At 36.9% G+C, this 26,476-nt stretch overlaps 1 protein-coding gene across 2 annotated transcripts in view; it reads right to left on the bottom strand.

The window, feature by feature from the left end:
• The window catches only part of RELN (reelin), a 423,783-nt gene that overhangs the window by 119,383 nt on the left and 277,924 nt on the right, over window positions 1–26,476 (bottom strand). For both annotated transcript variants that reach the window (XM_070424598.1, XM_070424599.1), the window contains exons 17-20: window positions 26,055–26,121; window positions 21,692–21,925; window positions 20,868–21,029; window positions 15,309–15,545 (exon numbers count right to left, since the gene is read on the bottom strand). In XM_070424598.1, the coding sequence (XP_070280699.1) occupies window positions 15,309–15,545; window positions 20,868–21,029; window positions 21,692–21,925; window positions 26,055–26,121 (700 nt within the window). The remainder of the gene's footprint in view (window positions 1–15,308; window positions 15,546–20,867; window positions 21,030–21,691; window positions 21,926–26,054; window positions 26,122–26,476) is intronic.

Below are 26,476 nucleotides of genomic sequence, written 5' to 3' on the forward strand. Positions count from 1 at the left end.
TATATTTCTAAGTATATTTTTATTGATTTCAGAGAGGAAAGGAGAGGGAGAGAGATAGAAACATCAGTGATGAGAGAGAATCATAACCGGCTGCCTCCTGCACACCCCACACTGGGGACTGAGCTCACAATCTGGGCATGTGCCCTGACCGGGAATTGAACCGTGACCGCCTGACTCATAGGTCAATGCTCAACCACTGAGCCACGCCGGTCATGCACAATAAATATATTTTAAAAGTTAATACCTAGAGTTGTCAAATGTACTTGAAAATGGGTACTCAACTCACTCACATATTGCTCATGAATATAAATCCTTTGACTCATCAAGCTCACTTCTTGAAATCTATCCTAGGAAATCATCCTAAATTCAAAGTCAATTTTATAAAATATGATGAGTATTGCTGGTTTGCTGGATATAGTAATTGCTAACCATTTCAATGTCAAACTATAGAGAAAATGGGATGCTGAAGTAAACAGGGATAGCCAGTATTTCAAATATTTATGAACATAGTTAATAAAATCAACATGCATCTGATGAAGTAAGTTAAAAAATCCACAAACTTATGCATAAAGAAAATTCACCAGAATATTTTCAGTGGCTGTGTTTGGTGGTGGGACACATTTTCACTGTAATTAATATGGGTCAATGTGCAAATTTTAGCACTATTACAAAATAAAAGAAATCAACATAGAACAAAAATACTATTACACTGTATAGGCGCAAACTTGTCTAAATACTTTAAAGTAGGCAAAAAAAAAAAATCTCAAACACGTCTCCCTGAGAGACATAAATGCTTCTTTTACCTTCAAGGGTTAAATACTCTCTTGTACTCTTCATGAGAAAGGTAATTAGAGGCAGCCAACTAGGCTTCATTGGATTTGGTTAAAAATAATTATTTCACCAACAGCTCCTTGTAAATTCCTCCCTGCTGAGATGGCCTAGTGCCGTGGTCGGCAAACTGCGGCTCTCGAGCCACATGCGGCTCTTTGGCCCCTTGAGTGTGGCTCTTCCTAAGCCTTAGGAGTACCCTAATTAAGTTAATAACAATGTACCTACCTATATAGTTTAAGTTTAAAAAATTTGGCTCTCAAAAGAAATTTCAATCGTTGTACTGTTGATATTTGGCTCTGTTGACTAATGAGTTTGCCGACCACTGGTAGTATCCTCTAAATTCTACAAAGAGACAGATAGAAATGCTGTATTTTATAAATATTGTCTGCACCTAACTTTTGCATGATTACAAATTAACTATGACCTTGGTTGAAGAGAGGAAGTGTTTAAACCCAAGGAGAAGAGTGTGCTTTATGAGGTATCCTGAGCTTTTAATATATTTTTATTGATTTTTTATAAAGAGGAAGGGAGAGGGATAGAGAGTTAGAAACATCGATGAGAGAGAAACATCGATCAGCTGCCTCCTGCACACTCTCCACTGGGGATGTGCCCGCAACTAAGGTACATGCCCTTGACCGGAATTGAACCCGGGACCCTTCAGTCCGCAGTCCGACGCTCTATCCACTGAGCCAAACCGGCCAGGACTATCCTGAGCTTTTAAAGGCGCCGAGACACCAAGAAAGAAGCAAGATAAAAATTACATAAAAGGACAAGAGGCGAAATGGGAACAGATAAATAGTAAAACAATTTTTACGTGGGATGAATATCTCCACAGGCAGTTGTGGCAGATCCAGCTGCCACCCACAGTCTCTTTTCTCCCCATTTACTAGGGCAGTGATGGCGAACCTTTTGAGCTCGGCGTGTCAGCATTTTGAAAAACCCTAACTTAACTCTGGTGCCGTGTCACATATAGAAATTTTTTGATATTTGCAACCACAGTAAAACAAAGACTTATATTTTTTATACTTATTTTATCTATTTAAATGCCATTTAACAAAGAAAAATCAACCAAAAAAATGAGTTTGTGTGTCACCTCTGACATGCGTGTCATAGGTTCGCCATCACTGTTAGGGATTGGTCTATGTCCACCAATGAGTTCTCACCAATGGGACATAAGTGGAGGATGCTAGGTGGATTTATTTATTCAGCTTTAATCTAAGCCTTTAACTGGACAATTAAAGGCTTAAGATGAAAGATACAGATGGACTGGGCTGGCATGCCCATTTGCCTGTTGGTCCTACGTCTTCCTTCCTCCCCATCAGGGCAGCAGGCATCTTGTGACAAGAAGGGAACAAGCGTGAAGATGGTGGTCTCTTAAATGAGGTGGCAGAGGAGAGAGATGGAGAGGGCCTGGTCCCTGGGAGCCTTGGTGAGCTGCTTACCAGCCCTGCACCACATATCCTAGGTCTGCTTGTTACAAATGATAAATAATCTCTTCCCTTTTGTTTATGTCATGGTCAGTCTTTTCTTGTTTTTGTTGTAACTTAGAGCTGAATGCATGTCCAACTGCTACACCTGCCACACTTCATGGTACTGATACCTTTCCTGATGTCTTAATCTGAAGCAGAATAACACACCGAAAGCACAGATGCCTATGCCTTCAATTCTTGACCATTCCTAGTACAAGCTCACTTGGCTGCTTACGATTTATTTAAGACTGGCTGAAAGCCAGTGATGTTAGGTCTATTTTTTCCCTTCTGAATTCTCTGATGTTCATACTCAGCAGGAGTTTTAGGGGAGAGAATTTCACAGAATGCCATTTTTAAATTTATAAAACTGTTCCTCTTCGCTGCTGGTCTAAGATATGTTTATAAAGGCAAAAATGAAGTTGAGTTCTTCTGTTTTATAATCATAGAAATAGAAAAGAATAGTGCCTGTCTGCCTTTGGGATAGAAATTCTGGAGACAGAATGCTTTGGGAATCATGAGGTTTAGTTTTATTCATGTTGATTTGCAAGATAAAAAAAATAAAGGAACAATAAAAAAAAGCTCCTGGATGAATTACAGGATCTAATGAGAGAATGGGGATCTCTTTCCACGAGGACCAGTGCTTTTCATTCCCACCTCCAAGAAGGCGAGTAGGCTCTCTATTATGACCTGGTAAGGTGGGTGACACCATAATGTAACTCGAGTCTCCATAGTTCTTTCTCTTCAGAGTCCACAGTATAGCTGCTCTGCTTCCCTCGCCCTTGCTTAGTCTCCTATGTTGCTGAGGCTGTTTTCCTGACCAGGTTGGAAGCCTCTGCACATGGAGAGATCACGTCTCGTTCATCTCTGCATCCCCTAAAACACTCACAGCCTGTGTACCTCATAAAAGCACCTAGTGTTGGTGTAGGGCAGCCGTGGGCAAACTACGGCCCGCGGGCCGGATCCGGCCCGTTTGAAATGAATAAAACTAAAAAAAAAAAAAGACCATACCCTTTTATGTAATGATGTTTACTTTGAATTTATATTAGTTCACACAAACACTCCATCCATGCGTTTGTTCCGGCCCTCCGGTCCAGTTTAAGAACCCATTGTGGCCCTCGAGTCAAAAAGTTTGCCCACCCCTGGTGTAGGGCATCATGATTTTCCAACAGCTGGATTATCTCGTTTGATCTTTGAGTCAAGACCATTTGGAAGACATCAGAGATCCTGAACATTGTGTTATGGAGAAGCTAAGAAGATGAGTTGCTGGCCCCAGGGTCACACAATTACTGCTAGAACCTACGCCTTCTTATTCCTACTTTGATATCCTTTCCCTTATGTCACCAATGGCATGCCTGTGAAGGGCACTTAAAGAATGTTAAGTGCAATGAGGATGTGAGAGAGGTCTCTCAACTGGGGTGAAGGCAGCTTTTACAAAGCTGCAGTTACTTAAATGCTGTAATGAACACAGACAAGAGTTTGAGGTTATCCTCACTTAAAAAAATCACTCTGCATTTCCCCAGAGCCTCCTTCCCATCTCCAGAATAAAGGCTCTTTTACACGAAAGGCAGATACACATAACCAAAGCAGTGGGAGAACACAGAGCTCATTTCCAGAGAAACATCAGAGCAACAAAAGCTGTTTTTGGTTTGATCCCATTCAGAAGATTCATCTGCAGAAGAACATGTGAATAAACCCAAGCCTCTCTAATATCATATTTTTTTGGGTTTTGTTCTTATAATCGTTAAAGAAATATTTACTAGAGTTGACAGAAAAACTTGTTGATATTGTGATTAATGGTATCATTTTTAACACATTTGTTATTTTTACAGTATTATAATCTCATAACAGAAATGACATATAATTTAATGGATTATATAAATTTTACCTTTTTTGGAAAAAACAATCTGACAATATAGAAGCACTTTTATAAGTAAAAATTTGTAATTCTACTATGTAGACAGGACTGCTGCTAAAATCCTGGTGTAAATGCTTTCAGACTTTCTTCTGCTCACACATACATACACACTCGCTTTTCTTTCTTTTAAAAATAATTCTAAAATCATAATAAACCTGCTCTCTTTTCTTTTTATAACAATTTAATTGCTACCTTTCCATATGGCGAAGCACTGTCATTTTTAATGAATAAAGACAATCTCTAATTATGGAAATCTTTGGAGGTCGTTTCTACCTTTCACTGTTGTAAATAATGCTTCTATAAAATACATAATTGTGTATTTTGCATGCTTGTCCAATTATCTCCTTAGGATAAATTTCTAGAGTAAGACTTGCTTGGCCAAAGCAAATTTTAAAAATTAACACTTATTGCCAAGTTGCCCTCCAAAGAGCTTGTACCAAGTTACATTTACCAAGAACATTAATAATGACTGAGCTGCCAATTCTTACCATTTGTCAATACTGAACACTGACAACATTTTTATTTTAGCTACTCTACGCATATACTCATTTACTATACATTTCTATGATTATTAAAGAAGTCAAAATGCTATACATGTTTATTGGCTATTTGTAGTGTGTATATGTGTATGTATGTATGTGTGTGGCCTTTTCATGTACTGAGCCCATTTTTTAAATTCAGATTTATCTTTTTCTTACTTATTTGTAAGAGTTTTTCACATATTGGGATATATAACCTGTCATATATGTTGCAAATGTCTCCCCACTCCCAATTTGTTGTCATATATTGTTTTCAGTAAGCCCCTGGACCCCAACACAAGTTTAGAAATTTTCAGTGGTGGAATATGTGACCTTTACTTGATGTCATGTTTTACTGGTATCTATTGAGATTGCCTCTGAGCCTAGCTCCTAATCACTTTTTTTGAAAATGTCCAATGGACAGTGAAAGGAATATGTATATATTTTACCTGTAGGGTGTATGTTTTTTCTTTATCTATTAAATCACCTTTGTCAATTACCTCCATATATTTGTCTAGGTCCTCACTTATTTTTGGTTTGCTTGATCCATCAGGAACTTAACCACAACATTACTAGTAAGGTCACACTCTGAATGATGATTGGGGTAATTTTCCCTTTGTAATTCTAACACACTTGCACTATGCCCTGTTCTATGGCATTCAGTGTGTGGAGGGCTGAGCCTTCTCATCTCCCTATGGACTTCCTTGCACCACGGCACCACCTGTTACTGGTCTCTAGCCCCAGCTTCAGTCTGAAAGAGTTCAGTGGGGCCAGGGGTGAGGGAGCCACTTAACTTTCATTCATTCTAGTCTCATCGACACATTTCCTCCAACACCACTTCTTTCAGAAGCTCATTCAAGTTTCAAATGCCAAGAATGGCATTTTCCCTGTAATGTTACAATGCCTGGATTACTTCAGTGGGATTTCAGAGAGACAGTAAGTAAAACATACCATGTTCTATGATAAGCTGACTTATTAATTTTCCTCTTGGCTTTCTTACTATATTCTTTCAACCAGTTTCTCAACTGAACTAATTCTCTACATAAGAAATTTCCAGATACCAAATTAATTTTATTATAGCTCTTTTCACTCTCTTCATTCAATCTACAGCTTCAAGCAAATGTGGAATTTCCGCACATAATCGATTTTGTCATGTATTTATTCAATACGTCATTTAAAAAGTCCTTATTTACGCTGTCGAGTTGGCATTCAAAGATATTTTGCAGTACATGTTCTATTTGGCATTTATTTCAGGCTCCTTTTATACATTTGTCCCTGCACCTGCTTTATTTTGCTTATCTTTAATATTCTTATTTAAAGTACATAGGTTATCTTCTTTGGGCTTTTCATTCTAATTTCCATTTTCTACAGTTCTTCAAGTCAGTACTACAATCTTACCTTAAGTTAGGTGAACTCCTAGGTTATTAAAAAGCATAAGGCGAGCTGCTTGGCTGCTGTTTATTCATCTTTTACAGAAAGCAGCCTCTTTGCGAACAAAACTCATGAAATTGGGCACTTAGCAGTTTTCTCTAATGGACCAGATAACTTTCACATGTGGGAAGTAGAATTTGGTGTAATTTGTCACCTAAGTTAGAGAATCGGGCTGTTAGTACACAATGGCCGTGGCCACAAATAAGCACTGTCTTCTCTTTCTAATGAGGTTACATGCACCTACAGGGGCACTACTGTGGGACAGGTGGGTAGACCAGACTCTGCCAGGAGCCATAGAGTGTCTCCTCCATCTTTGATTAGGAGTCCACAGGTCCATCTGCAGCTTCCACCAACCTTTTGTCTCCTGTGGAACTAGCCCAATTCTCCTGAAGTCTAGATGCAAGCAGCTAATTCCAATAACTTTAAAAAATGTTGTTGCAAGTATTACCTATATCCCCTTTTTTTTCTCCCATTGACCTCTTCTAGCCTGTCTCCACCCCTCCCCCGCTGGCCCCAGGCCTTCACCACCCTATTATCTGTGTCCATGGGTTATGCATATTTGTTGGCAAGGTGAGATTATTTCAAATATTTCTGTCAATTTTCGATTGAGTCTTCATTTGTCCACCTAACAGCATTTTTAGGAAATGTTTAGCAGTTAGAGTAAACTGTGTTTTAAAACAAAGGGAAATCTCTGCTGGGTCAAAGTGCGAATGGGGAGTTGGCACAAAGCAGTCTGCTGTGGCCACCAAAGAGAGAAGAAGGGAGAAAGGCACTCAGAGGGACAGAGAGGGGACCTGCTGTCAGAGAGCGCAGCGTCTAAGGACCCAGGGGAAATAACTTCTTCCAGCTCCTGTGAGCCTGCCAGTCTCTCGTCAGGAACCTGTGGGGTGTACAAGTAGTTACGTTGTCCGGGTCCCTTTTCACCAACTGCTACTTGAGAGGAGAAGAATCAGAGGAGCTTTAGTTGTTTCTGTTAATAATTTCAACTCATCTCAGATTTTTGATGATCCAGAACCTCCTTACTCCCGTCACTCTTATGTTGCATCTGCGGTAACTCCAGAATCAATTTTGGTTGATGTGAGCTTGCTCAATCCACATTTACACTGTTCATAATTACAACTTGCTTTTCAACATACTCCTGTTGTCTTGCTCCTCACTTCCTTTCAGAAAGGAACACACGGGCCCATGTAGTCAAGCCCAATAGTCCTGACTGAAAATGGTTAGCATGGAGAGAGGAGGTGAGGTCAGAGAGAAAAACCTGATCCTTGTGTAGCCAAGTTCATTATTTAGCACATACTCCAACAGGGCCATTTAAAGACATTTACTTTTCATTTTAGAAAATCCATTCAGATATCATAACATACTAAAATGCACTCCTCTCCCACATTAAATATGTACTTTTTTGTTGCAAAAACTTTCAAGTGGATTTTACAATTTTGCCTTTAAGTTTTATTTGGCTCCTAGTAATGCATGTAATATATATTTGGCTGTGATTCCTCAGCATACTCAAAAATTATTTCCAATACCATAAAATTTTGTGAATAAATTTTGCAAGGAATGGAGCTGATGTATATGTCTTATAAATATCTAATTATCATTTATTAATTTTATTTTTTAAATTTTCTTATCATTTTTGAGATAATATTCATTTTTCCAGTCCTTGGACCTTTTTCTAGTCCCCTGGAAAGCTTAGGCGGGTGTCCAAAATGAAAGCACTATGCCCAAAATGGCCAATGAAAGAACTTTCTGGGAAGAAGCACAGTTAATGCAAAGGTACTGAGAGAGGAAAGAGGTTGGCTTATTGGGGTAGCAGAAAGGGAGACCAATGTGTTTGGGGTTGACTGCATGAAAGGAAGGAGGCAGGAGAGGCCAACTGGGCCAGATCACTGAGGGCCTACCATGGAGATTTTGTGGACCACTGTCCATAGAAGGGTAACTATCTCAGCTCATTGCATTTGTTTCATCAAGCCAGACATATCATGAATCTAAATAATCAAATGTAGATTTGTCTTATTACTTTGTTTACTGGTATGTTCTCTTACTTCTGTATTATCACTGAGCTGCTTAGTCCAAACAAAAATTTTTAGGGAAATCTAACTTTGGAGAAATAAATGACTCAAAAGTTAACTGTCTGAACATCAACAGGATATTAGTCTTGGAACATAGCCATTTTATCCATTTCTTTGGCAGCTCCTAAGACTTTGTCCTCTAATATATACCTTCAAGTGGCCCATTTCTCCACTGCCATCATCCTATTCCTAGCACCATCATAAGCACATGCTGATGGCACTATTAGTTTCTGACCTGAGCTCCTTCTACTGCTTCTCCTATTACCCTCCACCATTTATTCTCTACACAGCAGCTACAATTACATTGGACTGTAAGTATGATCATATTATTCCTCTGCTCCAAATTATCTACTGGGTTCCCATAACACTTAGAATAAAATCCAAAATCTTTATGTTGTTCTATAAGGTCATAATATAATCTTGCTCCTTGCCTGTCTCAGCACCTTTGCTCTTGCTGTTCTCTGTGCCTGTAATGCTTTTCTTGCACACTTTTCCATGGTTGTCTATCATTATTCTGGTTTTTACTCTTATGTCTCCTCCCAGGAGGGCTTCCTTCACCGTTTTACCTAAAATAGTCTCACTCTTGACTTCTGCCCCCCAGCACTCCACTCCCTTATCTTCACAGCACTTACCAACATCTGAAATATTATTATGCACGTGCTTTCTTGCTTATTGTTATTCCCCTCTTGAATGTAACCTCTATAAAGGAATTTTCTATCTTCATCCCTAATGCCAGCTGCTATACCTCGGGCACAAATAGTGCCTATAGTGCAATCAATAAATAGTTGTGTATAAATTTGTTTACCAATAACTAAAAAAATTTCAGGTAATAAAATCCTCATGATGAAAGAGCCTAATAAATAGGCTTTATTTTAACAAGTCCTCTATCAACCTATCTGGGGTTATATTCAATTGTATTTTCAATTTTATGGAGGCCCAGATACTGCAAATACTCTTTTCATAGTTGTTGGAAATAATAGTGACTTTTCAGGTTGTCATTCAATATATTTACATTATTTATCTGCTAAGCTGCCTAGAATGATCACTTACTGTGAAACAGCAGTTGAAGTGGCTCTTGGGAGCCAGCTCACCCCAACTCACTTCCTTTAGCATATAATTATTCACAGTAGCCTCATGATCCTTTGTATTATTGTGGTATTAGTTATAATGCCTCCTCTTTCATTTCTGATTTTGTGTCTTCTCTTTTTTTCTTGGCAAGTCTAGCAAAAGTTTGTCTATTTCGTTTATCTTTTCATAAAACCAGCTGTTAGTTTAATGGATCTTTTATATTATTTTTTTCTGTCTTTATTTCACTTATTTCCATTCTGATCTTTGTTATTTCGTTCCTTCTACCAACTTTGGGCTTAGTTTGTATTTCTTTATCTAGTTCCTTGAAGTGTAAAACTTGGTTGTTTTGAGATTTTTTTAAAATTTCTTTATTGATTAAGTTATTACATATGTGTCCTTATCCCCACATTACCCTCCATCCCCCCTACTCATGCCCTCATCCCCGTTGTCTGTGTCCATTGGTTAGGCTTATATACTTGAATATAAGTCCTTTGGTTGCTCTTTCCCCCATACCCTCACCTTCCCCTACCTTCCCTCTGAGGTTTGATGGTCTGATCGATGCTTCTCCATCTCTGATCTGTTTTTGTTCATCAGTTTATGTTGTTCATTATATTCCATAAATGAGTGAGATCATGTGATATTTATCTTTCTCTGACTGGCTTATTTCACTTAGCATAATGCTCTCCAGTTCCATCCATGCTGTTGCAAATGGTAAGAACTCCTTCTTTTTTACTGCAGCATAGTATTCCATTGTGTAGATGTACTATAGTTTTTTAATCCACTCATCTACTGACGGGCACTCAGGCTGTTTCCAAATCTTAGCTATGGTGAATTGAGCTGCTATGAACATAGGAGTGCATATATCCTTTCTAATTGGTGTTTCTAGTTTCTTGGGATATATTCCTAGAAGTGGGATCACTGGGTCAAATGGGAGTTCCATTTTTAGTTTTTTGAGGAAACTCCATACTGTTCTCCACAGTGGCTGCACCAGTCTGCATTCCCACCAGCAGTGCACGAGGGTTCCTTTTTTCTCCACATCCTTGCCATCACTTGTCGTTTGTTGATTTGTTGATGATAGCCATTCTGACAGTGTGAGATGGTACTGCATTGTCGTTTTGATTTGCATCTCTTGGATGATTAGTGACTTTGAGCATGTTTTCATATGCCTTTTGGCCTTTCTTCTGTTTTCTTTCAAAAAGTATCTATTTAGGTCCTTTGCCCATCTTTTGATTGGGTTGTTTATCTTCCTTTTGTTAAGTTTTATGAGTTCCTTATAAATGTTGGAGATTAAACCCTCATCGGTGATAACATTGGCAGATATGTTCTCCCATGCAGTGGGCTTTCTTGTTGTTTTGCTGATGGTTCCCTTTGCTGGCAAAAGCTTTTTATTGAGATCTTTTTGGTGTATTAATATAGGCATTTATCATTATGAACTTCTCTCTTGGAACTGCTTTGGCTGCATCCCATATGTTTGTTGGATTTCCACTGTTATGTTGTATTTCCATTTTTATTTGTCTGAAGATATTTCTGACTTCTCTTTTGCTTTTCTTGACCCATTGATTGTTCAGTAGCGTGCTGTTTAATCTCCACATGTTTGAAAATTCTCTAGTTTTCTTCTTGTAATGATTTCTAGTTTCGTACTATCATGGTTGCAAAAGTTGCTTGATTTCAACCCTCTTAAATTTACTAAGACTTGTTTTATGGCCTAAAATATGATCTATCCTGGAGAATGTTCCATGTGCACTTGAGAAGAATATGTTCTTCTGCTTTTGGATGGAATGCTCTATAACACCTGTTAAGTTCATCTGGTTGAACATGTTGCTTAAGTGCAATATTTCCTTACTGATATTCTACTAGGATGATCTATCCATTATTGGAAATGAGTTATTAATATTGTATTGCTGTCTATTTCTCCTTTCAGGCCCGTTTTACATATTTAGGTGCTCCTATGTTGGGTGCATAGATATTTGTAAATGCTATATCCTCTCTTTGAATTACCCCCTTTATCATTATGCAATGATCTCTGTGTCTTACTACAGTTTTTGGCCTGAAATACTATTTTGTCTGATATAAGCACAGCTACCCCAATTTTCTTTGGGCTTGCATTGAGTGGAATATCTTTTTCCACACCTTTACTTTCAGTCTGAGTGTGTTCTTAAAGTTGAAGTGAGTCTATCGTAGGCAGCATATGGTTGGGTTTTTATTTTGTTTTATTTTACTCCATTCAGCCAATCTATGTCTTTTAATTGGAAAATTCAGTCCATTTACATTTAAAGTAATTTTTTGATAGGTATGGACTAACTATTGCCGTTTTGTTAAAAGTTTTTCTGGCTGTTTTGTAATTCTTTTTTTCTTGTCTTCTCCGCTTGCTCATTCCCTTTGTGATTTGATGATTTTCTGTAGTAGTGTGCTTAGATTCCTTTCTCTTTATAATTTTTCTATCTACTGTAAGTTTTTGCTTTGTGCTTACCAGGAGGCTTATAATTATAGTACTCTATTTTAAGCTGATAAGAACTTAAGTTTGAATGCATACTAAAGTTCTATATTTTTACTCCCCGCTGACATTTTATGATTTTGATGTCACAATTAACATTTTATTCTGTATATCTATTAACAAATTATTTTAGTTATAGTTGTTTTAATACTTTTGTCTTTTTAACCTTCATGCTATATTTTTAAGTGATTTATTCACCACCATTACAATATTAGAGTATTCTGAATTTAACTAAAATTTACCTTTACCAGTGAGATTTATACTTTTATATATTTTCCTGTTACTAATTAGTGCCCTATTTTTCAACTTGAAAACTTCCTTTAACATTTCTTGTAAAGTCCATCTAGTGGTGTTGAAATCCTTTAGCTTATCAGGAAAACTCTTTATCTCTTGTACTAAAACCAACCGCAAATACTAACATGCTAAAACAACCGTCTGTCACAGTTGTACACATTTTGAAATAAAAATCTTACACAATACAATAACTGTACCTCGCTCGTCTATTAGATATGACAGAGGAATGTAAATGTCCCTTGGTATTACCACTAATAGTATTAGTCAGATAATCTTTAATAAATACCAATTAAAAGTATTCCCTTAGTGATCTTAAAATATATGTAAGAGATTTTAAAGTAGAGGTTCTGATTTCAGATACTGTGTATGGAAGGAAAGTACTACAAATATTTAAAATTCATTTCTCTACAGAAAAACATGCTCTAAGATGATACATTGTAAAGTGATTTATAGCATATTGACTATGGTGCTTCTAATGAAAAAGTAATTGTACAGGTTTTCCCTGGAGAATATTCTCAGTAACAACAATCCATGCTCATGGAGAATCATGAGTTAGAAAATGAGAACCAAATGAACTCACAGCTGGGAAAAGGCAACAATAATTAATTTAACACCAGCGATCTGTAGGAGACATGTATACATTTCAAAATTTCTCTTGAGAGAAACAAGGTTATCGAAGGGCACACCACTAATTCATTAACATGTTCAAAGAATTTTTTCTTAATAAGATAATATGCTCCATTAAAAAATAACCTGTTTTAGGGCTAGGAGGTTATGATAAATAGTTGGTCAACACCATCATTTGAATTTTAATAGTGTAGCAAAGTGAGTTCACATTGAACTTGGACAATATATTCCCCAACAGTCGTAGAGAGAAAACAGTGTCATTAAAAGGGGCTTTATTCTGATTCATTGGCTGAGAAAATGGGAACAGTTTGAGGTCTTCCATGTTGTTTCATTTTAATAAGCAGCAAGCATTTTTCATGTCCTTATTAAAGTGGTTAATGTCTTTCTCTAGTCTCATTATCACCGCCAGAGTATACTCTCTGTTGTTTCTTAACTAGGACAATTCCTGTTCATTTCAGAGAAGATCAGAAAGTCAAGTCTGATTGCTCACATGTGGTTGTTAATAAAACTCCTATTGTGCTGCTCAAGGTACCCATGGGGATTGTACACTTATTTATATTTTCTTATGGTTTTCTATAATTATTGCGATTGTACTTTCACAAAGTAAATGTATCTCCACCAATTAAAGCAGTGGTGGGTTAAGAATATTCATCAGACTTGTGTGAAAGGATATTGTTCTTAGGGTTTGATCAAAGCATAGAAATTAAACTGCTGTTATCATGCATTCAACCCAAGAGTTAAATTAAAAATGCTCAGCAACTTTGGAGTTTATTTAAGCTGATGTTAACTATTTCTGAAAATAAACATGATACAGGACTTGCATTCCTGATATGACTCTTTGTTGTATTAAAAGTGGTGGAAAAAACAACTATATAATCTTGGGGGATATAGTTTACGGTATATGACCAACTTGATTACTGTTAATTCAGGTCAATTTAAAATTTCAAAATCATAAAATTCCAAAAACCTCATTTTGGTTTATATCTTTGTATGTCATTTGCTTCACCTCTTTATTTTTTTTGAAGGCTCCAGGATTAAAAAAAGAATATCCATGAAAACAAGCAGCTGAGGCTATCAACTAGAGAAAACACAGTTGCTTTTCATGTTTCGCTGCATAGAAATTTCATTGTATCTAGTTTGACAGTGCTTGCAGCAGAAGTGATCAGCTGTACTTCCATTCCATTAGCTGTCATTCTGATGCTAGACTTTTAGCCTGCTGTGTGCGAGATGGGACTGGCCCCACACAATTCCCATCAAAGGTAATTTTCTGTGCAATGGTGTGTAAAATTTACCTCTAATTATGATAAGGTCACTGATGGGTTACTTATGATATGCTCTCTGGAGACCACTGTGGTGAATAGCTTTCGGCAAGCTTCATCTGGAGAAATTAAATTGGTTTGACCATGACTCAATAGAAAGTAAAAGTCTCTTAGAAAATTCTTCCTCAATCATGTTTAAAGCCCTAAAGAAACCAAAAGAGAGAGGGAGAGGGAGAGGGAGAGAGAGAGAGAGAGAGAGAGAGAGAGAGAGAGGAAGGGGCAGGATGCGTAGTGGTGAAGGCTATGGGTTTTGGAATTAAGCAGACTTGAGTTTTAATCCAGGGTTTCTGGGTGTAGAAGGCCCAATGTGACCTGGCCTATGCACATCTCTTGGCTTTTACTCCTCACATTCGCTACCTGGGCTCCATCACCATTGGCGTCCTTCCTGATCCTCAAACATGCCATGGCCACTCTTGTTCTGGAGACTTTAACCACAAAGTTTCCCATAGTTGGACTGCTCTTCCTTCAGCTATTCATGTGAGTGGAGCTTCCTAGTTCTTCCACTTTCTAATACATGGAATTTATCATATCCACTATTTGAACTACTAGTATACGAACATAGCTTCCTCCTCTCTATTTAGAGCAGCCAACCTTTGTCTAATTAATCACTGTTGTGTCATCCTATTACTATTCTTGAAGTTTTAATCATAGTCTTAAATTATTTATTTACTGCTTAATGTATAATTAAGTTTAATTAATGTACAATTAAGTTTGCATATGACCATGGGGGAGATATCTAAGAATGTAAGGTATCTTGACTAAGACATACCACAATCTTGAAACCCCACTGATATTAACCAGATGAGTTAATATGGCTGATAGAATGGATTAAAAAGAAGATCCACATTAACAAATAAGATGGAAAATCTTCTTGGACTTGATGAAAGCATGAAAATAGAACTAATTACTGTTTTATTAAAATAGCATTAGAGTGATTTCACATTTCACTATGATTATGGAGGGTCTCCATGAAGGGAGGATATTCACTTTAGTTATTAACACTTATTGAGGAAAGTTTTTATATGTAATGGTGGTAAATGAAAATGAGATGAATAAATATGGTGAAATTTTGTATTTATTTAAACCTATCAGGTTTTTTGGGTCTTCCTCCTAAAGATAGCTTACTTGTAGACATAATAACGACTTTCAAATGGTTCATGTTCAGTAAATATTTGTCAACAAATGACTAAGTGCTAGCTGCATTGGAAGATCCTCCTTGTGTTCTAATCCTCAATGCAAACTGTAACAACAAGAACAAAGATGAAGTTCTCACCACAGGGTCCAGTCATGGCCACAGTATGGCTGAACATTTCCCAGGTAGAATCCCAGAGACTGAGTGACCTCCACAAGATTGGTAAAGTCAAGACTAATGCTGTTGAAAAGGACAGATGTCATGATAATCTCATCAATAGCCCATACATCTTCTCCTTGGGAAGAATGATACGGTTGCCACCATCTGAACTGAATTCCAAACTGTCTTGCATCATCTGGTAATTCTACGGAGATTATTCTAAAGGAGAAAAAGTAAAAAATGTATATTACTTTGACATCTTAAAATACAAACATTTATAGCAGGATTCTTTTTTTTCTGCTGTATAGTATTTTAAAAAATTTTTCTCCCACGATTACACACATTCTTCTGAAATTTCCAATTTTCCTGTCTGACTCCAAGAAAATTTTCTAAACACTTTTAAAAATCTAAAAAAATGTGACTTTTGTCTCACTCATCTGATCTCAGAAAAGCTAAGTCAGTGAAACACAGTTCTCACAGTGGCAGGATTCGTCTCAGTCTGCTATCGGATCTATGGCAGCTTGTTACACGCATTAGAGTTTGGGGCTGGTTGAACCATGGCACTTCTTTATTCCCATGAGTGTAGCATAGTGAGCAAGGTCACTTGCTGTGTCATGGTGGCTATGACAACAAACCTTTACCTGATAAATGGAGAAGAAAATTAAGAATAATATCTAATTTCCAGGAGCAATTATTGTACACAGCAGCAGGAACCATACATTAATTGTCACTGCAATGACATCTGCTTGAAAGCTCCATAAATCACAGTACCATGCTGCTCACACGCACACACAAGGTGAGATGTGAAGCAAATGGCAAATGGAACATTTGTCTCCATCAATGTGCAATTAAACACCAGGAGAGGTGTTTGCAGTAAATGCACAGTGAAGGAACTGGGTCTTTCTTTAGGGAGCAAAGAAAAACTCGCAAGACAGTGACTAGTTGGATAACTTAGAAATAAATTATTAAAAAATTTTAATGTCGTCTGTGTGGTTTACTAAGAAATTAGATTGATTTTAATGTTTGCATTATGTTATCTTTAGTTATTGCATTAAGAAACTTTAACTCACATATTGGAAATGTAATGTTTTACACACTAAAAGTTACTAAAAGTATCTATAGTCTCTTTAAATAACTTGTACATGGAAATATGGATAGAATAACATGACTATCATCACTGATTACATAAACTGGTAGAACTTTTTGAAATGTTAGAAAACATACTTTTTCAATAATGAAAAATCAATATTCAAATACAGGAATATAAATTAAAAACAGTTCTCAGGCTAAAACACATAGCTATAATATGTTTATGGTTTTTAAATACTTCCCACAGTCCGCTGAATTGTTTTTCACCAATGTGAATTTGTTGGAGGAAAAGAGTAAATTTTAGTTAAGGATTTTAGTAATTTTTCACCTTAATTTTTCTAAATATTCATTTGTTTATTAAATATTAAATAAATATATTGTTAATATTAATACTTGGAGTGGGGGAAACGAGTTAAGTCGGCTCGCGTGAATTGCGCGTACTCCGCGGGAGCCGTCTTAACTCGGTTCATATAGATTTGCGGTGGAGTGCGGGAAACGTGTAAACTCGGGCCGATTGTAACTGCGTATTACCAAATATTTGTTTGTTTGCCGTTCACAAAGATACCTACCTGCGTATGCGAACCGTTTCATACCCATTGGGGTAATAGGTATCATAAAAATCCCTGATTTTGCGCGGGAAACCTAAATAATTGCCCGCGCCATCTTATATTTTGGCGGGAAATTCACCCCACACCGGAGTGTTAATATACCAAAAAATAAACCAAAACTATATTTGGACTGGCTCAATAGTGAAAAATATGATTTAATTGAATAATTTAATTTGATTAGTAATTATTAAAAATTAATTTTCTGTTATATTAATAATTTAAAAAAATATATTTTATTGATTTTTCACAGAGAGGAAAGGAGAGAGACAGAGAGTTAGAAACATCGATGAGAGAGAAACATCGATCAGCTGCCTCCTGCACATCTCCCACCGGGGATGTGCCCGAAACCCAGGTACATGCCCTTGACCGGAATCGAACCCGGGACCCTTCAGTCCGCAGGCCGACGCTCCATCCACTGAGCCAAACCGGTTTCGGCATATATTAATAATTTTAAAAATAATTGCTATTCTCTCTGACGAAAATAAATATAATTTTAAAAAATAACAACTGAAAAGTAGAATTTCTCAGGAAACTTTATTGGAAAATAAAGTGCATATTTATGTACTAGAGGCCTGGTGCATGAATTTGTGCACGAGTGGGGTTCCTTGGCCTGGCCGGTGATTGGGGTCGATTGGGGCCATCTCACCCAGTCCCAATCGGGGCCGCAGGAGGTTGGCCGGCTGAAGGGAGGGGCCATGGGAGGTTGGCGGGCTGGGGGGAGGGACCGCAGAAGTTGGCCGACTGGCTGGCCGGGAGGGAGGGACTGCGGGAGGTTGGCCAGCCGTGGAAGGTTGGCTGTGGGAGTGCACTGACCACCAAGGGGCAGCTCCTGCGTTGAGGTCTGCCCCCTGATGGTCAGTGCACATCATAACGACTGGTTGACCAGTCGTTCTGGTGGTTTGGTCATAACGGTTGCTTAGGCTTTTATATATATAGATATGATAATGTAATAGAAATGACCAATATTTTCCCTGGCAGAGATATTAAGACCGTGGTCTGTACCCAGACTCTTGGAGAGGTACTAAACTTCTATGTGCTTCAGCATCTTCAGCTATGAAATTGGGATGATATCCTATGGCAGAGTCAGTTTTTCACTACTGTGTCCTAGCACCTAGAACAGTACCTGACATAGGACTTAAATTCTTGCTGCGAGAATGAACTACTATTATCAGCGTACCCTAATAGATATTTGAATACAGAGGAAGCTTTCAAGTAACAATGCCACGATCTAGACCTGGGCAGCCTGGCTCTAGAGCCTGTGCTCTCGACCTTTACTTCATGTCTTGGGGTAGGGTGGCAGATTGCTTTCACCACGCTATGCATATTGCAGGGCTGGTTAGAATAGCTATGGAACCATTTGATTAGAATTCCTAGAAGAGAGCCCAGGGACTTAGGAGAACTTTCTGTATCAATCTTCCTTTTTAAAGTAGATACTAAGTTCATATATTTCTTATAATCAAATACAATAATCAAAATAAAATAAGATTAGGCTTCATAATAATTTTAGAATATAAGAACAAGCCCCACAATTAAGAAAAATATAGAATAAGAAAATAAATATATAGAATAATTTTAGTCTCATCAGTGATACAAAGCTTTACATTAATAAAAATACCAATTATTTCACAAGACATCCTAATCAGTTTGAATTAAAAGATTAACTAAAATATATTCACAGACTTTCAATTTTATAAATAACAAGCACATAGAGTTCTTTCATTTATTGAATGAATCATAGGCAAGCAAATTATTAGAAATTGGCTAGGAGTAATAATGGTTAGCCAATTAACATATCTAATTTATAGATCATATTTCATTTTCAAACAACCATGACAGAAAGGAACAATATGGAATTCAGAGCAATTACAGGCAGCATGTTACGCTGAAGAAAATACAGCAATAGCTAACGGCATCAAGATATATTTAACTTTCCTGTGAAGAATTTACATGGTTTGTATTATTTATTATATAAGATATAATTTAGCATTTAGAATATATCAAACTCCACTTCTGTCAATCACCTTTTATTAATATTTGTAAGAGAGAGGGGGAGGGAAGAAGAGTCTCAGACAGTGGTACGTATATAGAAAATGAAAGTGTTCTCCCCTCTTCTTGAAAGAAAATCTCCACTCTGATCTTAATCTTTCAAGCTATGCACATACCTAATGCTGAAGAGCCATCTTGATCCTGCTTAGAAGAAAAATGCTGTTGTCAAGTGGCAGGCAAGATTAAATGCACCTTTGCAATCGCACATTAAATGTGTAATTATTTTTCATATCAACAAGGATTAATTAAATTTCATGATCTAGATAGATTACTGAATTTTGGAGCTGTCCATCCTTGTTAGAAAAAATTGTGCTGTAGGCCACGTTAACTTAGGGAGGTGACATTTTCTTCATGTTTTCATCATTATTACGATTATCACCTTGATTTTAAATTTTCTTTTAATGTTCACTATGGAGAGCCTATGAAACATTTCTTTAGTATTCATATATGTCTACTGAGTGAGAAAGTTGAGTTTAGCCTTACATTTACCTTTAAAGGGAAATATCCAATACATCTGGTATGTTCTTAAAATTTTATATAGTGTTTATAATTCATAATAGTTGTTAACTATAATCTCTGTTACACGCTACTTTATTTTACATGAAAATAAAAGTTCTCATCAATTTGCAAATACTTAATTCTGGAACCAGCCCTATAAAAATGCGCAGGTTTGCCCGGCCAGCATGGCTCAGTGGTTGGGTGTCGACCTATGAACCTGGAGTTACTGTTCGATTCCTGGTCAGGACACATGCCCAGGTTGCGGGCTTGATCCCCCAATGGGGGGCATGCAGGAAGCAGCTGATCGATGATTCTCTCTCATCATTGATGTTTCTATCTCTCTCTCCCTCTCCCTTCCTCTTAGAAATCAATAAAAATACATTTTTAAAAAATGCTCAAGTATGTTAAATCTATTATCAGTGGCCCTGCCAGTCACCACGGTGCCCACACGAACCTCAGTGCCACAGCCTCAGGCTTTTTCACATCTCCCCATGATCTGCATGGGCTTCTAGGAGTGAGTTCTTTGTATCCCACTGGGAACGTAAGCCACAGGGGTACCCTCCTCCAATGGTATGTTCACTTCCCCATTCTCCTCTTTTCCTGATATTTTAAAGGAATTTCAGTGAGCAGATTAACAAATATTCTGAAAGAGGTGAAGATGACTTGAACATCTCTGACATTATACCACTTATAGTGGTTACTACTCTGCTTTAAGTGAAACTTAAGTCTCACAACTGTGACTACAGATTGTGAAATACATAAGCTAAAGAAAAATAGAAGGAGCATGAAGAAGGGACTTTAGTTATATCCTCACACTCTACCTTTACCAGGGACTCTATACATGCTAGAAAAAGTTATTTATATTCATGTCTTAATTATAATATAAAATTTATTGACTATCATGTTTTATGAGTTATTATTTCATATGATTTATTATTAGTTACTATATTATACTGCTATCAAATATTCATCAATAGCATTTATAATTCAGCATTATATTAAAATCATATTTAATAGTTTGCACTAGTTAAATGAGAAAAATAGTATTAAGTATTTTCCTCTTTCCTAGGTATCAAATTATTTCTCTTATATGCACATTTCAAAATATGAGAATAAATTTCTCCAAATTTATTGGGTTAGAAGAATGTGGCTTGCTAATTTTTCATTACAAGATTCATCAATCTTTGTCCTCACCATCTTGCAGTGGAAAAATATCTGGAATCTTACACCATTTGAATGAAGACTTCCTCAGGAAAGAGCTATTTCTCTAACGATTTTTTCCAAATGATTTGCAACATACCTGGGCTCGTGATAGTTGAGATATGAGTAGTGCTCCAAGAGTTTCCAAGTTATCCCATTATCATAAGAATAATGCAATAAAACTCCTTCTCCGGGCTGGTCAGGGGCTTTGCATGTACTCAGAACAGACTTGCTCCCCAGCCTCAATGTGAACTGGAGAAACCTAGACAAGAACTGTCTATAATTAGTGTGTGCACAAACATTTTTAATCCTAATGATTATCTTGGTTTTTAAAGAATTTCAAACAAATTTAAATGAACTACCCCAAAGCTGTAGGTTTCCACTCATCCCTCTTTTATAAAATATAATTTCACTGTGAGATGTATGAATATGTGTAGAAGATAAGGTCCATGCACCTGTTTTATATACAGATACATACATACAAATATAACTGTATTTTTATACATATCTGTATCCTATGACTTGTGTATGTTCACTTAAAATGCCAATCATTCCTTTACTGCATTATTTATTGAGCACTGGGGGAAGGGCAATGTAAATCTCATCAGCCTCTGCAAGCTGTCAAATAAACAAAACTACATAAATAATTAACTAGTCCTTGGCTTGAGAACACAGTTTTGATGCCAACATTTCATATTTTTTAAACTCTAGTCAGTCATTAGTATCTTAAAGTCATCAGTGAGCTTTTTAGTTTATTTAAAATTAGGACAAATTAACCCTATATAAACTCCCTCTCATGCTGGTTTTAAATGAGAATATGTAGATATAAGCAAAAATAAATAAATAAAAAATAGAACATTAATAGATTTAAGTTCAAACATTATTATCTGGTTTCAGTATGTATTCCACCCTGCCTTCACTCACCTGGATTGTGAGCTGTCAAGGAAAGATGTAATTAGCTGACGTCTCCCATCTTTGTTGAAAACCAGGGCCTTACCACTGGCCAGGACACCACAGCCAAAGCTGACTTCAGCACCACGGATAGAGTAAAAGTTATGGTAAGAGGAGAGCCTGGAACTGCCAAAGCTTTCAGAAATAAACATTGGGAATGTCTGGGATGCCATCTCGCAAGCTGGGCCAGAAAATCCAGGGTCACACCTGAAAGAGAGCCCATGAAATCTTAAACTGTTGGTCCTTTCAGAGATTCCTGAATCTGCCCTGGGGAGGAGGAAGTCCAGAGGCCAGAATTTGATTGAATGGTAGGCAAGGCTCATCAGACTTTGGAGAATTCTGAATCAGAAGACTTGGTAAGGGCAGACTGTGAATATTACAGAAGAACACACACTTTGCATAGCTCTGCTGTGAAAAGCTTATGACTTAAAACAATAACTCAGCACTCACCTTTGACCAATGCCAGCAATTTATCTCCAAATAGATCTATGTTTTTGCACATTTACAATTTAAAATCTTTGTCAAAGGTATATACTTTTATCTATAATTATGTTCACTTAACTTGTAAAAGAAACAACATAAATAAAATACCTCTATAAGATATCTAGAATAAATTTCCTTTAAGAACAAGTGTAAACATACATGTTATATTTGTGACCGGAATTATTTGAAAAAGACTGGAAATAAATGTATCAACTATTTCAAACTTAGATGGGCATTTTAAAGGAAATGCTTACACCCTTGACCTAGATAGATGTCCTTCACAGAACTGTGTTGCCTCTCAGTGGAATCCCAAATTAGTAGTGCTTCAAGGAAAAGAGGAAAAACCCCCACAACAAACTGCCTGCTGCCATGTAAGAACACACTGTTTATGTTAGCTGACTAGAATATGTATGGACTCCCTGCACCTTTTACCAGTGGAAAAACTCATCCCAGAAGACTCAACAATTGAATTCAGAACCTTCTTATATTTAAAGAAATTTACTTATCAGGAATTAGTTTCAAATCCTTTATTTCTATTTATTACTTCTTTCTTACTATACTTGCTATGTAGCCAGCCCATTACAAAATTAAATTGGTGTCTTTTGGGGTGGCATGGGGTTCTCATGAAAGCATTCAAAACTTCCTAGAGTCTCTGAATCAAGCCTTTTATAAAGCAAGTGTACCAGTGAAGTGATATTATGATTTAATTTAGAAGGCTATTTGTTTGTTACCACTAGCTCTGAAACTGGGATCCATGCTGGCCTCAGTGAGGTCCAAGGAATGTATGAACATGCTGAAATCAAATGCCAACTTTGATGTGCATTGGATATTTAGAGGGAGAAAGTTTATAGCAATCATCATATTATCAAAGAAATTGGGCCCTAAAATGCCAAGAACTACCATAAACTGAAGTTTGAGGGTTGTCTTGGCATTAGAGATGGGAGTAGGAAAGGAGAACAATATTTTGCAGAGCATGTAAATGAGCCTCACACAGTTTGCTTCTTTCACATGTTACCTCATTGACTTAAGTCAGACTCTGAATAAGAAGGACTTAAAAATTACCTAAGGAGGACACATTTTAATACTGGGAAACTGAATATGGCCACAAAACGGAATCAGTGTTCCCAACAAGACTATTGCCAGAGTGCATTTCAGGACAAATGCATCTTTGTGTATCTTAAATGTGTCTTCTTAAGACCAGTGACTGGGAGAAATTGCTGAGCATTTACAGATGACTTACAGGGAAGTCAGTTCCCATGTTCTGGTTTTGAAAGTATACTTTTAGTCAAAAGTTACACACTGGGGATAGGATGCTGATTAGGATTCCACTCAGATATTTAAATACCTCTGTGGCCTTTGTTTTGCAGCAAAACAATAGGGTAGCACACACAGGTGATTTCAGGAGTGACCCGAAGCTCTCCTGACTTCAAAGATGCCCCCTACTGGTTCATCTACCCACCCTCAAGTGCAATATTCCCTGGTAAGATACATGGCTGACACACGTGTAGAAAGGTATCTAAGCTCTCTGTCCTTCTCATTTGCATCTTTAACATCTCTAACAGGGGTGGGCTTATCAGGATAGTGAGTTGTCAGTTTAGATACACAGGCCCAGGGATTATACACAGGCAAGAAAGTGTTAGGAAACAAGAGAGGTGGAATCCTGGTAGCAAATAATGGTAGTGATGAGGGGAGCAATCTGGGGAGACACAGAGCTGCAGAGACCCCAAATTCAAGGATCTGTTTAAGGGAAATTAGTGGTATTGAATATGAATTCACTTAAAAATATATTTTTATTGATTTCAGAGAGGAAGGGAGAGAGAAAGAGAGATAGAAACATCAATGATAAGAGAGAATCATTGATCGACTGCCTCCTGCATGGCCAACAGTGCAGATGGAGCCTGCAACCCAGGCATGTGCCCTGACTGGGAATTGAACCATGACCTCAACACTCAACCACTGAGCTATGCTGGCTGGGTGAATACGAATTTCTTTTCCCTGCAATTTTGCTCAAACTTGACAAGGCACATATTGCTGGAAAAGGATGTAGTGGCCAAACCTTTAGCTCAGCCACAAATGCACAAAGCCAATGAATATTACATAAAACATTGTCAGAAATACAAAAATCCCCCCAAAGTTCCAACTCATGAGAACATTCTGTGAAACTTCAGGAGGTGAAGGCTATGATTACTTGGTAAAATGTATAGTGTCAAAAGAGAATGATGCCCAAAGACATAAAACTGCCATTGGATTTTTGTTTCCATCCATCATGGGTAACACAGATGGTTGCTATAATAAAACTATTGAATGCTAACAAGGATATTGTATACAATAAATGAAGTATGAAGCATAACTATTGTAATTATAGATAGGTCTTTTAGAAATAGCACTTTCTATTTTTATTAATAAAAGCAGCTGTACTTTTAGGTAATTTGTTTGCAAAACTTTTCAGGACAACTTCAGGAATTACTAAAATGTCTGGTCTCCTTGTGTGAATTTTATTTAAAATGTCTTAAACCAGAGGACGGCCTGGTTATGGAAAACGGATAAAGATAACAACTTGAAGAAAATACCAGTCAGTATTTCATAGATCTAATGAGTCAGTGTTTCAGAGTGGGAATTGGTGGTTTTATGAAAAAGCAAAGAGATGCAAATTATGTTTTGAAATATGAATAGGAATTTTTAAATTCTTTACGTACTTTATAAAACATTTCCATTGTGCAGAATGAGGTCTCTGTTAATTAAATTCATTGATATGTAGTTAAAAAGTTAACCTCATACTATATACTCTAATCTCAGTACTGGCAAGTGTCTTGCCTCAGACATATAATTTACAAAGAATAGGTCCAAAGGTCTTTTATGAGTTCATTAGTAATGAAGTAATTGGATAATTAATTACTCTTTGTTTGGAGGACAAGAAAAGAAAAACAGACTAGATAATCTTTTGTTGAAAACTTATCTGTGTAACAAAGATTGTCTGTGGTTTTAGGGATTTCTAGGATATCTTATAATTAAATATTAATATAGGAATATCCAGTGGTACTTAGATATTACATTATTTATGTACTAGAGGCCCAGTGCACGAAATTTGTGCAATGGGTAGGGTCCTTAGCAGCTGCCGACTGGGACCTCCCTTCCCTGGCTGTCAGCTGCCAGACGGGGCCTTCCTTTGTTCCACGCCACCCTCTGGTGGTCAGCGCACGTCATAGCGAACATTCAAACTCCTGGTCGGTCGAACTACCAAGGGGACACTTTGCATATTAGAATTTTATATATATAGATAATTTCACACTAATATTCAACATTATGTAATATACCTTATACATCATTTTAAAGACTCAAATTATTTTCAAAAGGAAGCAAAACTGCAAAGTTATATTTAAAGATGAATTTTCTTATCAAATCTTCTAAATTTGGCTTGCTCAGTTTCCTTTAGTATTAGGTCTATGGGTCAGGATTGATTTTCATAATTCATTTTACAAAGTATGCTAGGAATTAAAATATGACTCACAAACACTAGAACAAGTCTATGGGAAAATAACATTAAAGAATGTACTAAATACAGAAAAGGTAGTCATCGAGCTACAAGGAATTCAAATTTGTTCACAAATTTACATGAGGTATGCTAAAGTTGTTCACATTTTAGTTTAGTAGAAATTAATTTATTCATTAATGTCAATTTATAAAATACACTTAGTATTTTGTTATGCTTAAATTCCATTTGGAGTACCTTACTTTTGGTCTTCAAAAACCTCAAAACCCTGAAAAAATACTAGGTTAAAATGATTTGTGGCTTAAACATATAAAGTATGTACCAAAAAAAAGAGAAGTGTAAGTATAATTTTAAAAGGCTCACCTGCAGCCATGCCGAGTGCACTGTCCTCTGCCAGAACAGAATTTGAGACACGACGGGCCTATGTAAACTGCAGGGCAAGAGACAGCATGTGAAAGATGGCATACAAATGGGAAAAACCAAGAATACCTCAGGCATTTAAAACAATTTTGTGAAGCAATGCCCATGACATCTAGCCCACTGTATACATGTTGTGCACAAGAAACTAGTGTAACATGTGGAGTGCTCTGTGACAAGGTAAGTGCTTCGTTACAAATCTGCCAGAACTGTCTTAACTTAATTCTTTCAAGATTTTAATGTTTCATAGCAAAGAAAGTAGGAACATGTGATTTGGGTTCCTTAACAGAGTCTCCTGAGCTAAAATGATTTCAGGCAGAATATTAATGCTTCTGCCTTGAACTTTCTACATAGCTTAATTTCCTTAG

Source organism: Myotis yumanensis, unplaced genomic scaffold (genome assembly GCF_028538775.1).
Source record: "Myotis yumanensis isolate MYYU_CA2020_CCGP unplaced genomic scaffold, mMyoYum1.0.hap1 SCAF_9, whole genome shotgun sequence".
Classification (NCBI taxonomy): Eukaryota; Metazoa; Chordata; class Mammalia; order Chiroptera; family Vespertilionidae; genus Myotis; species Myotis yumanensis.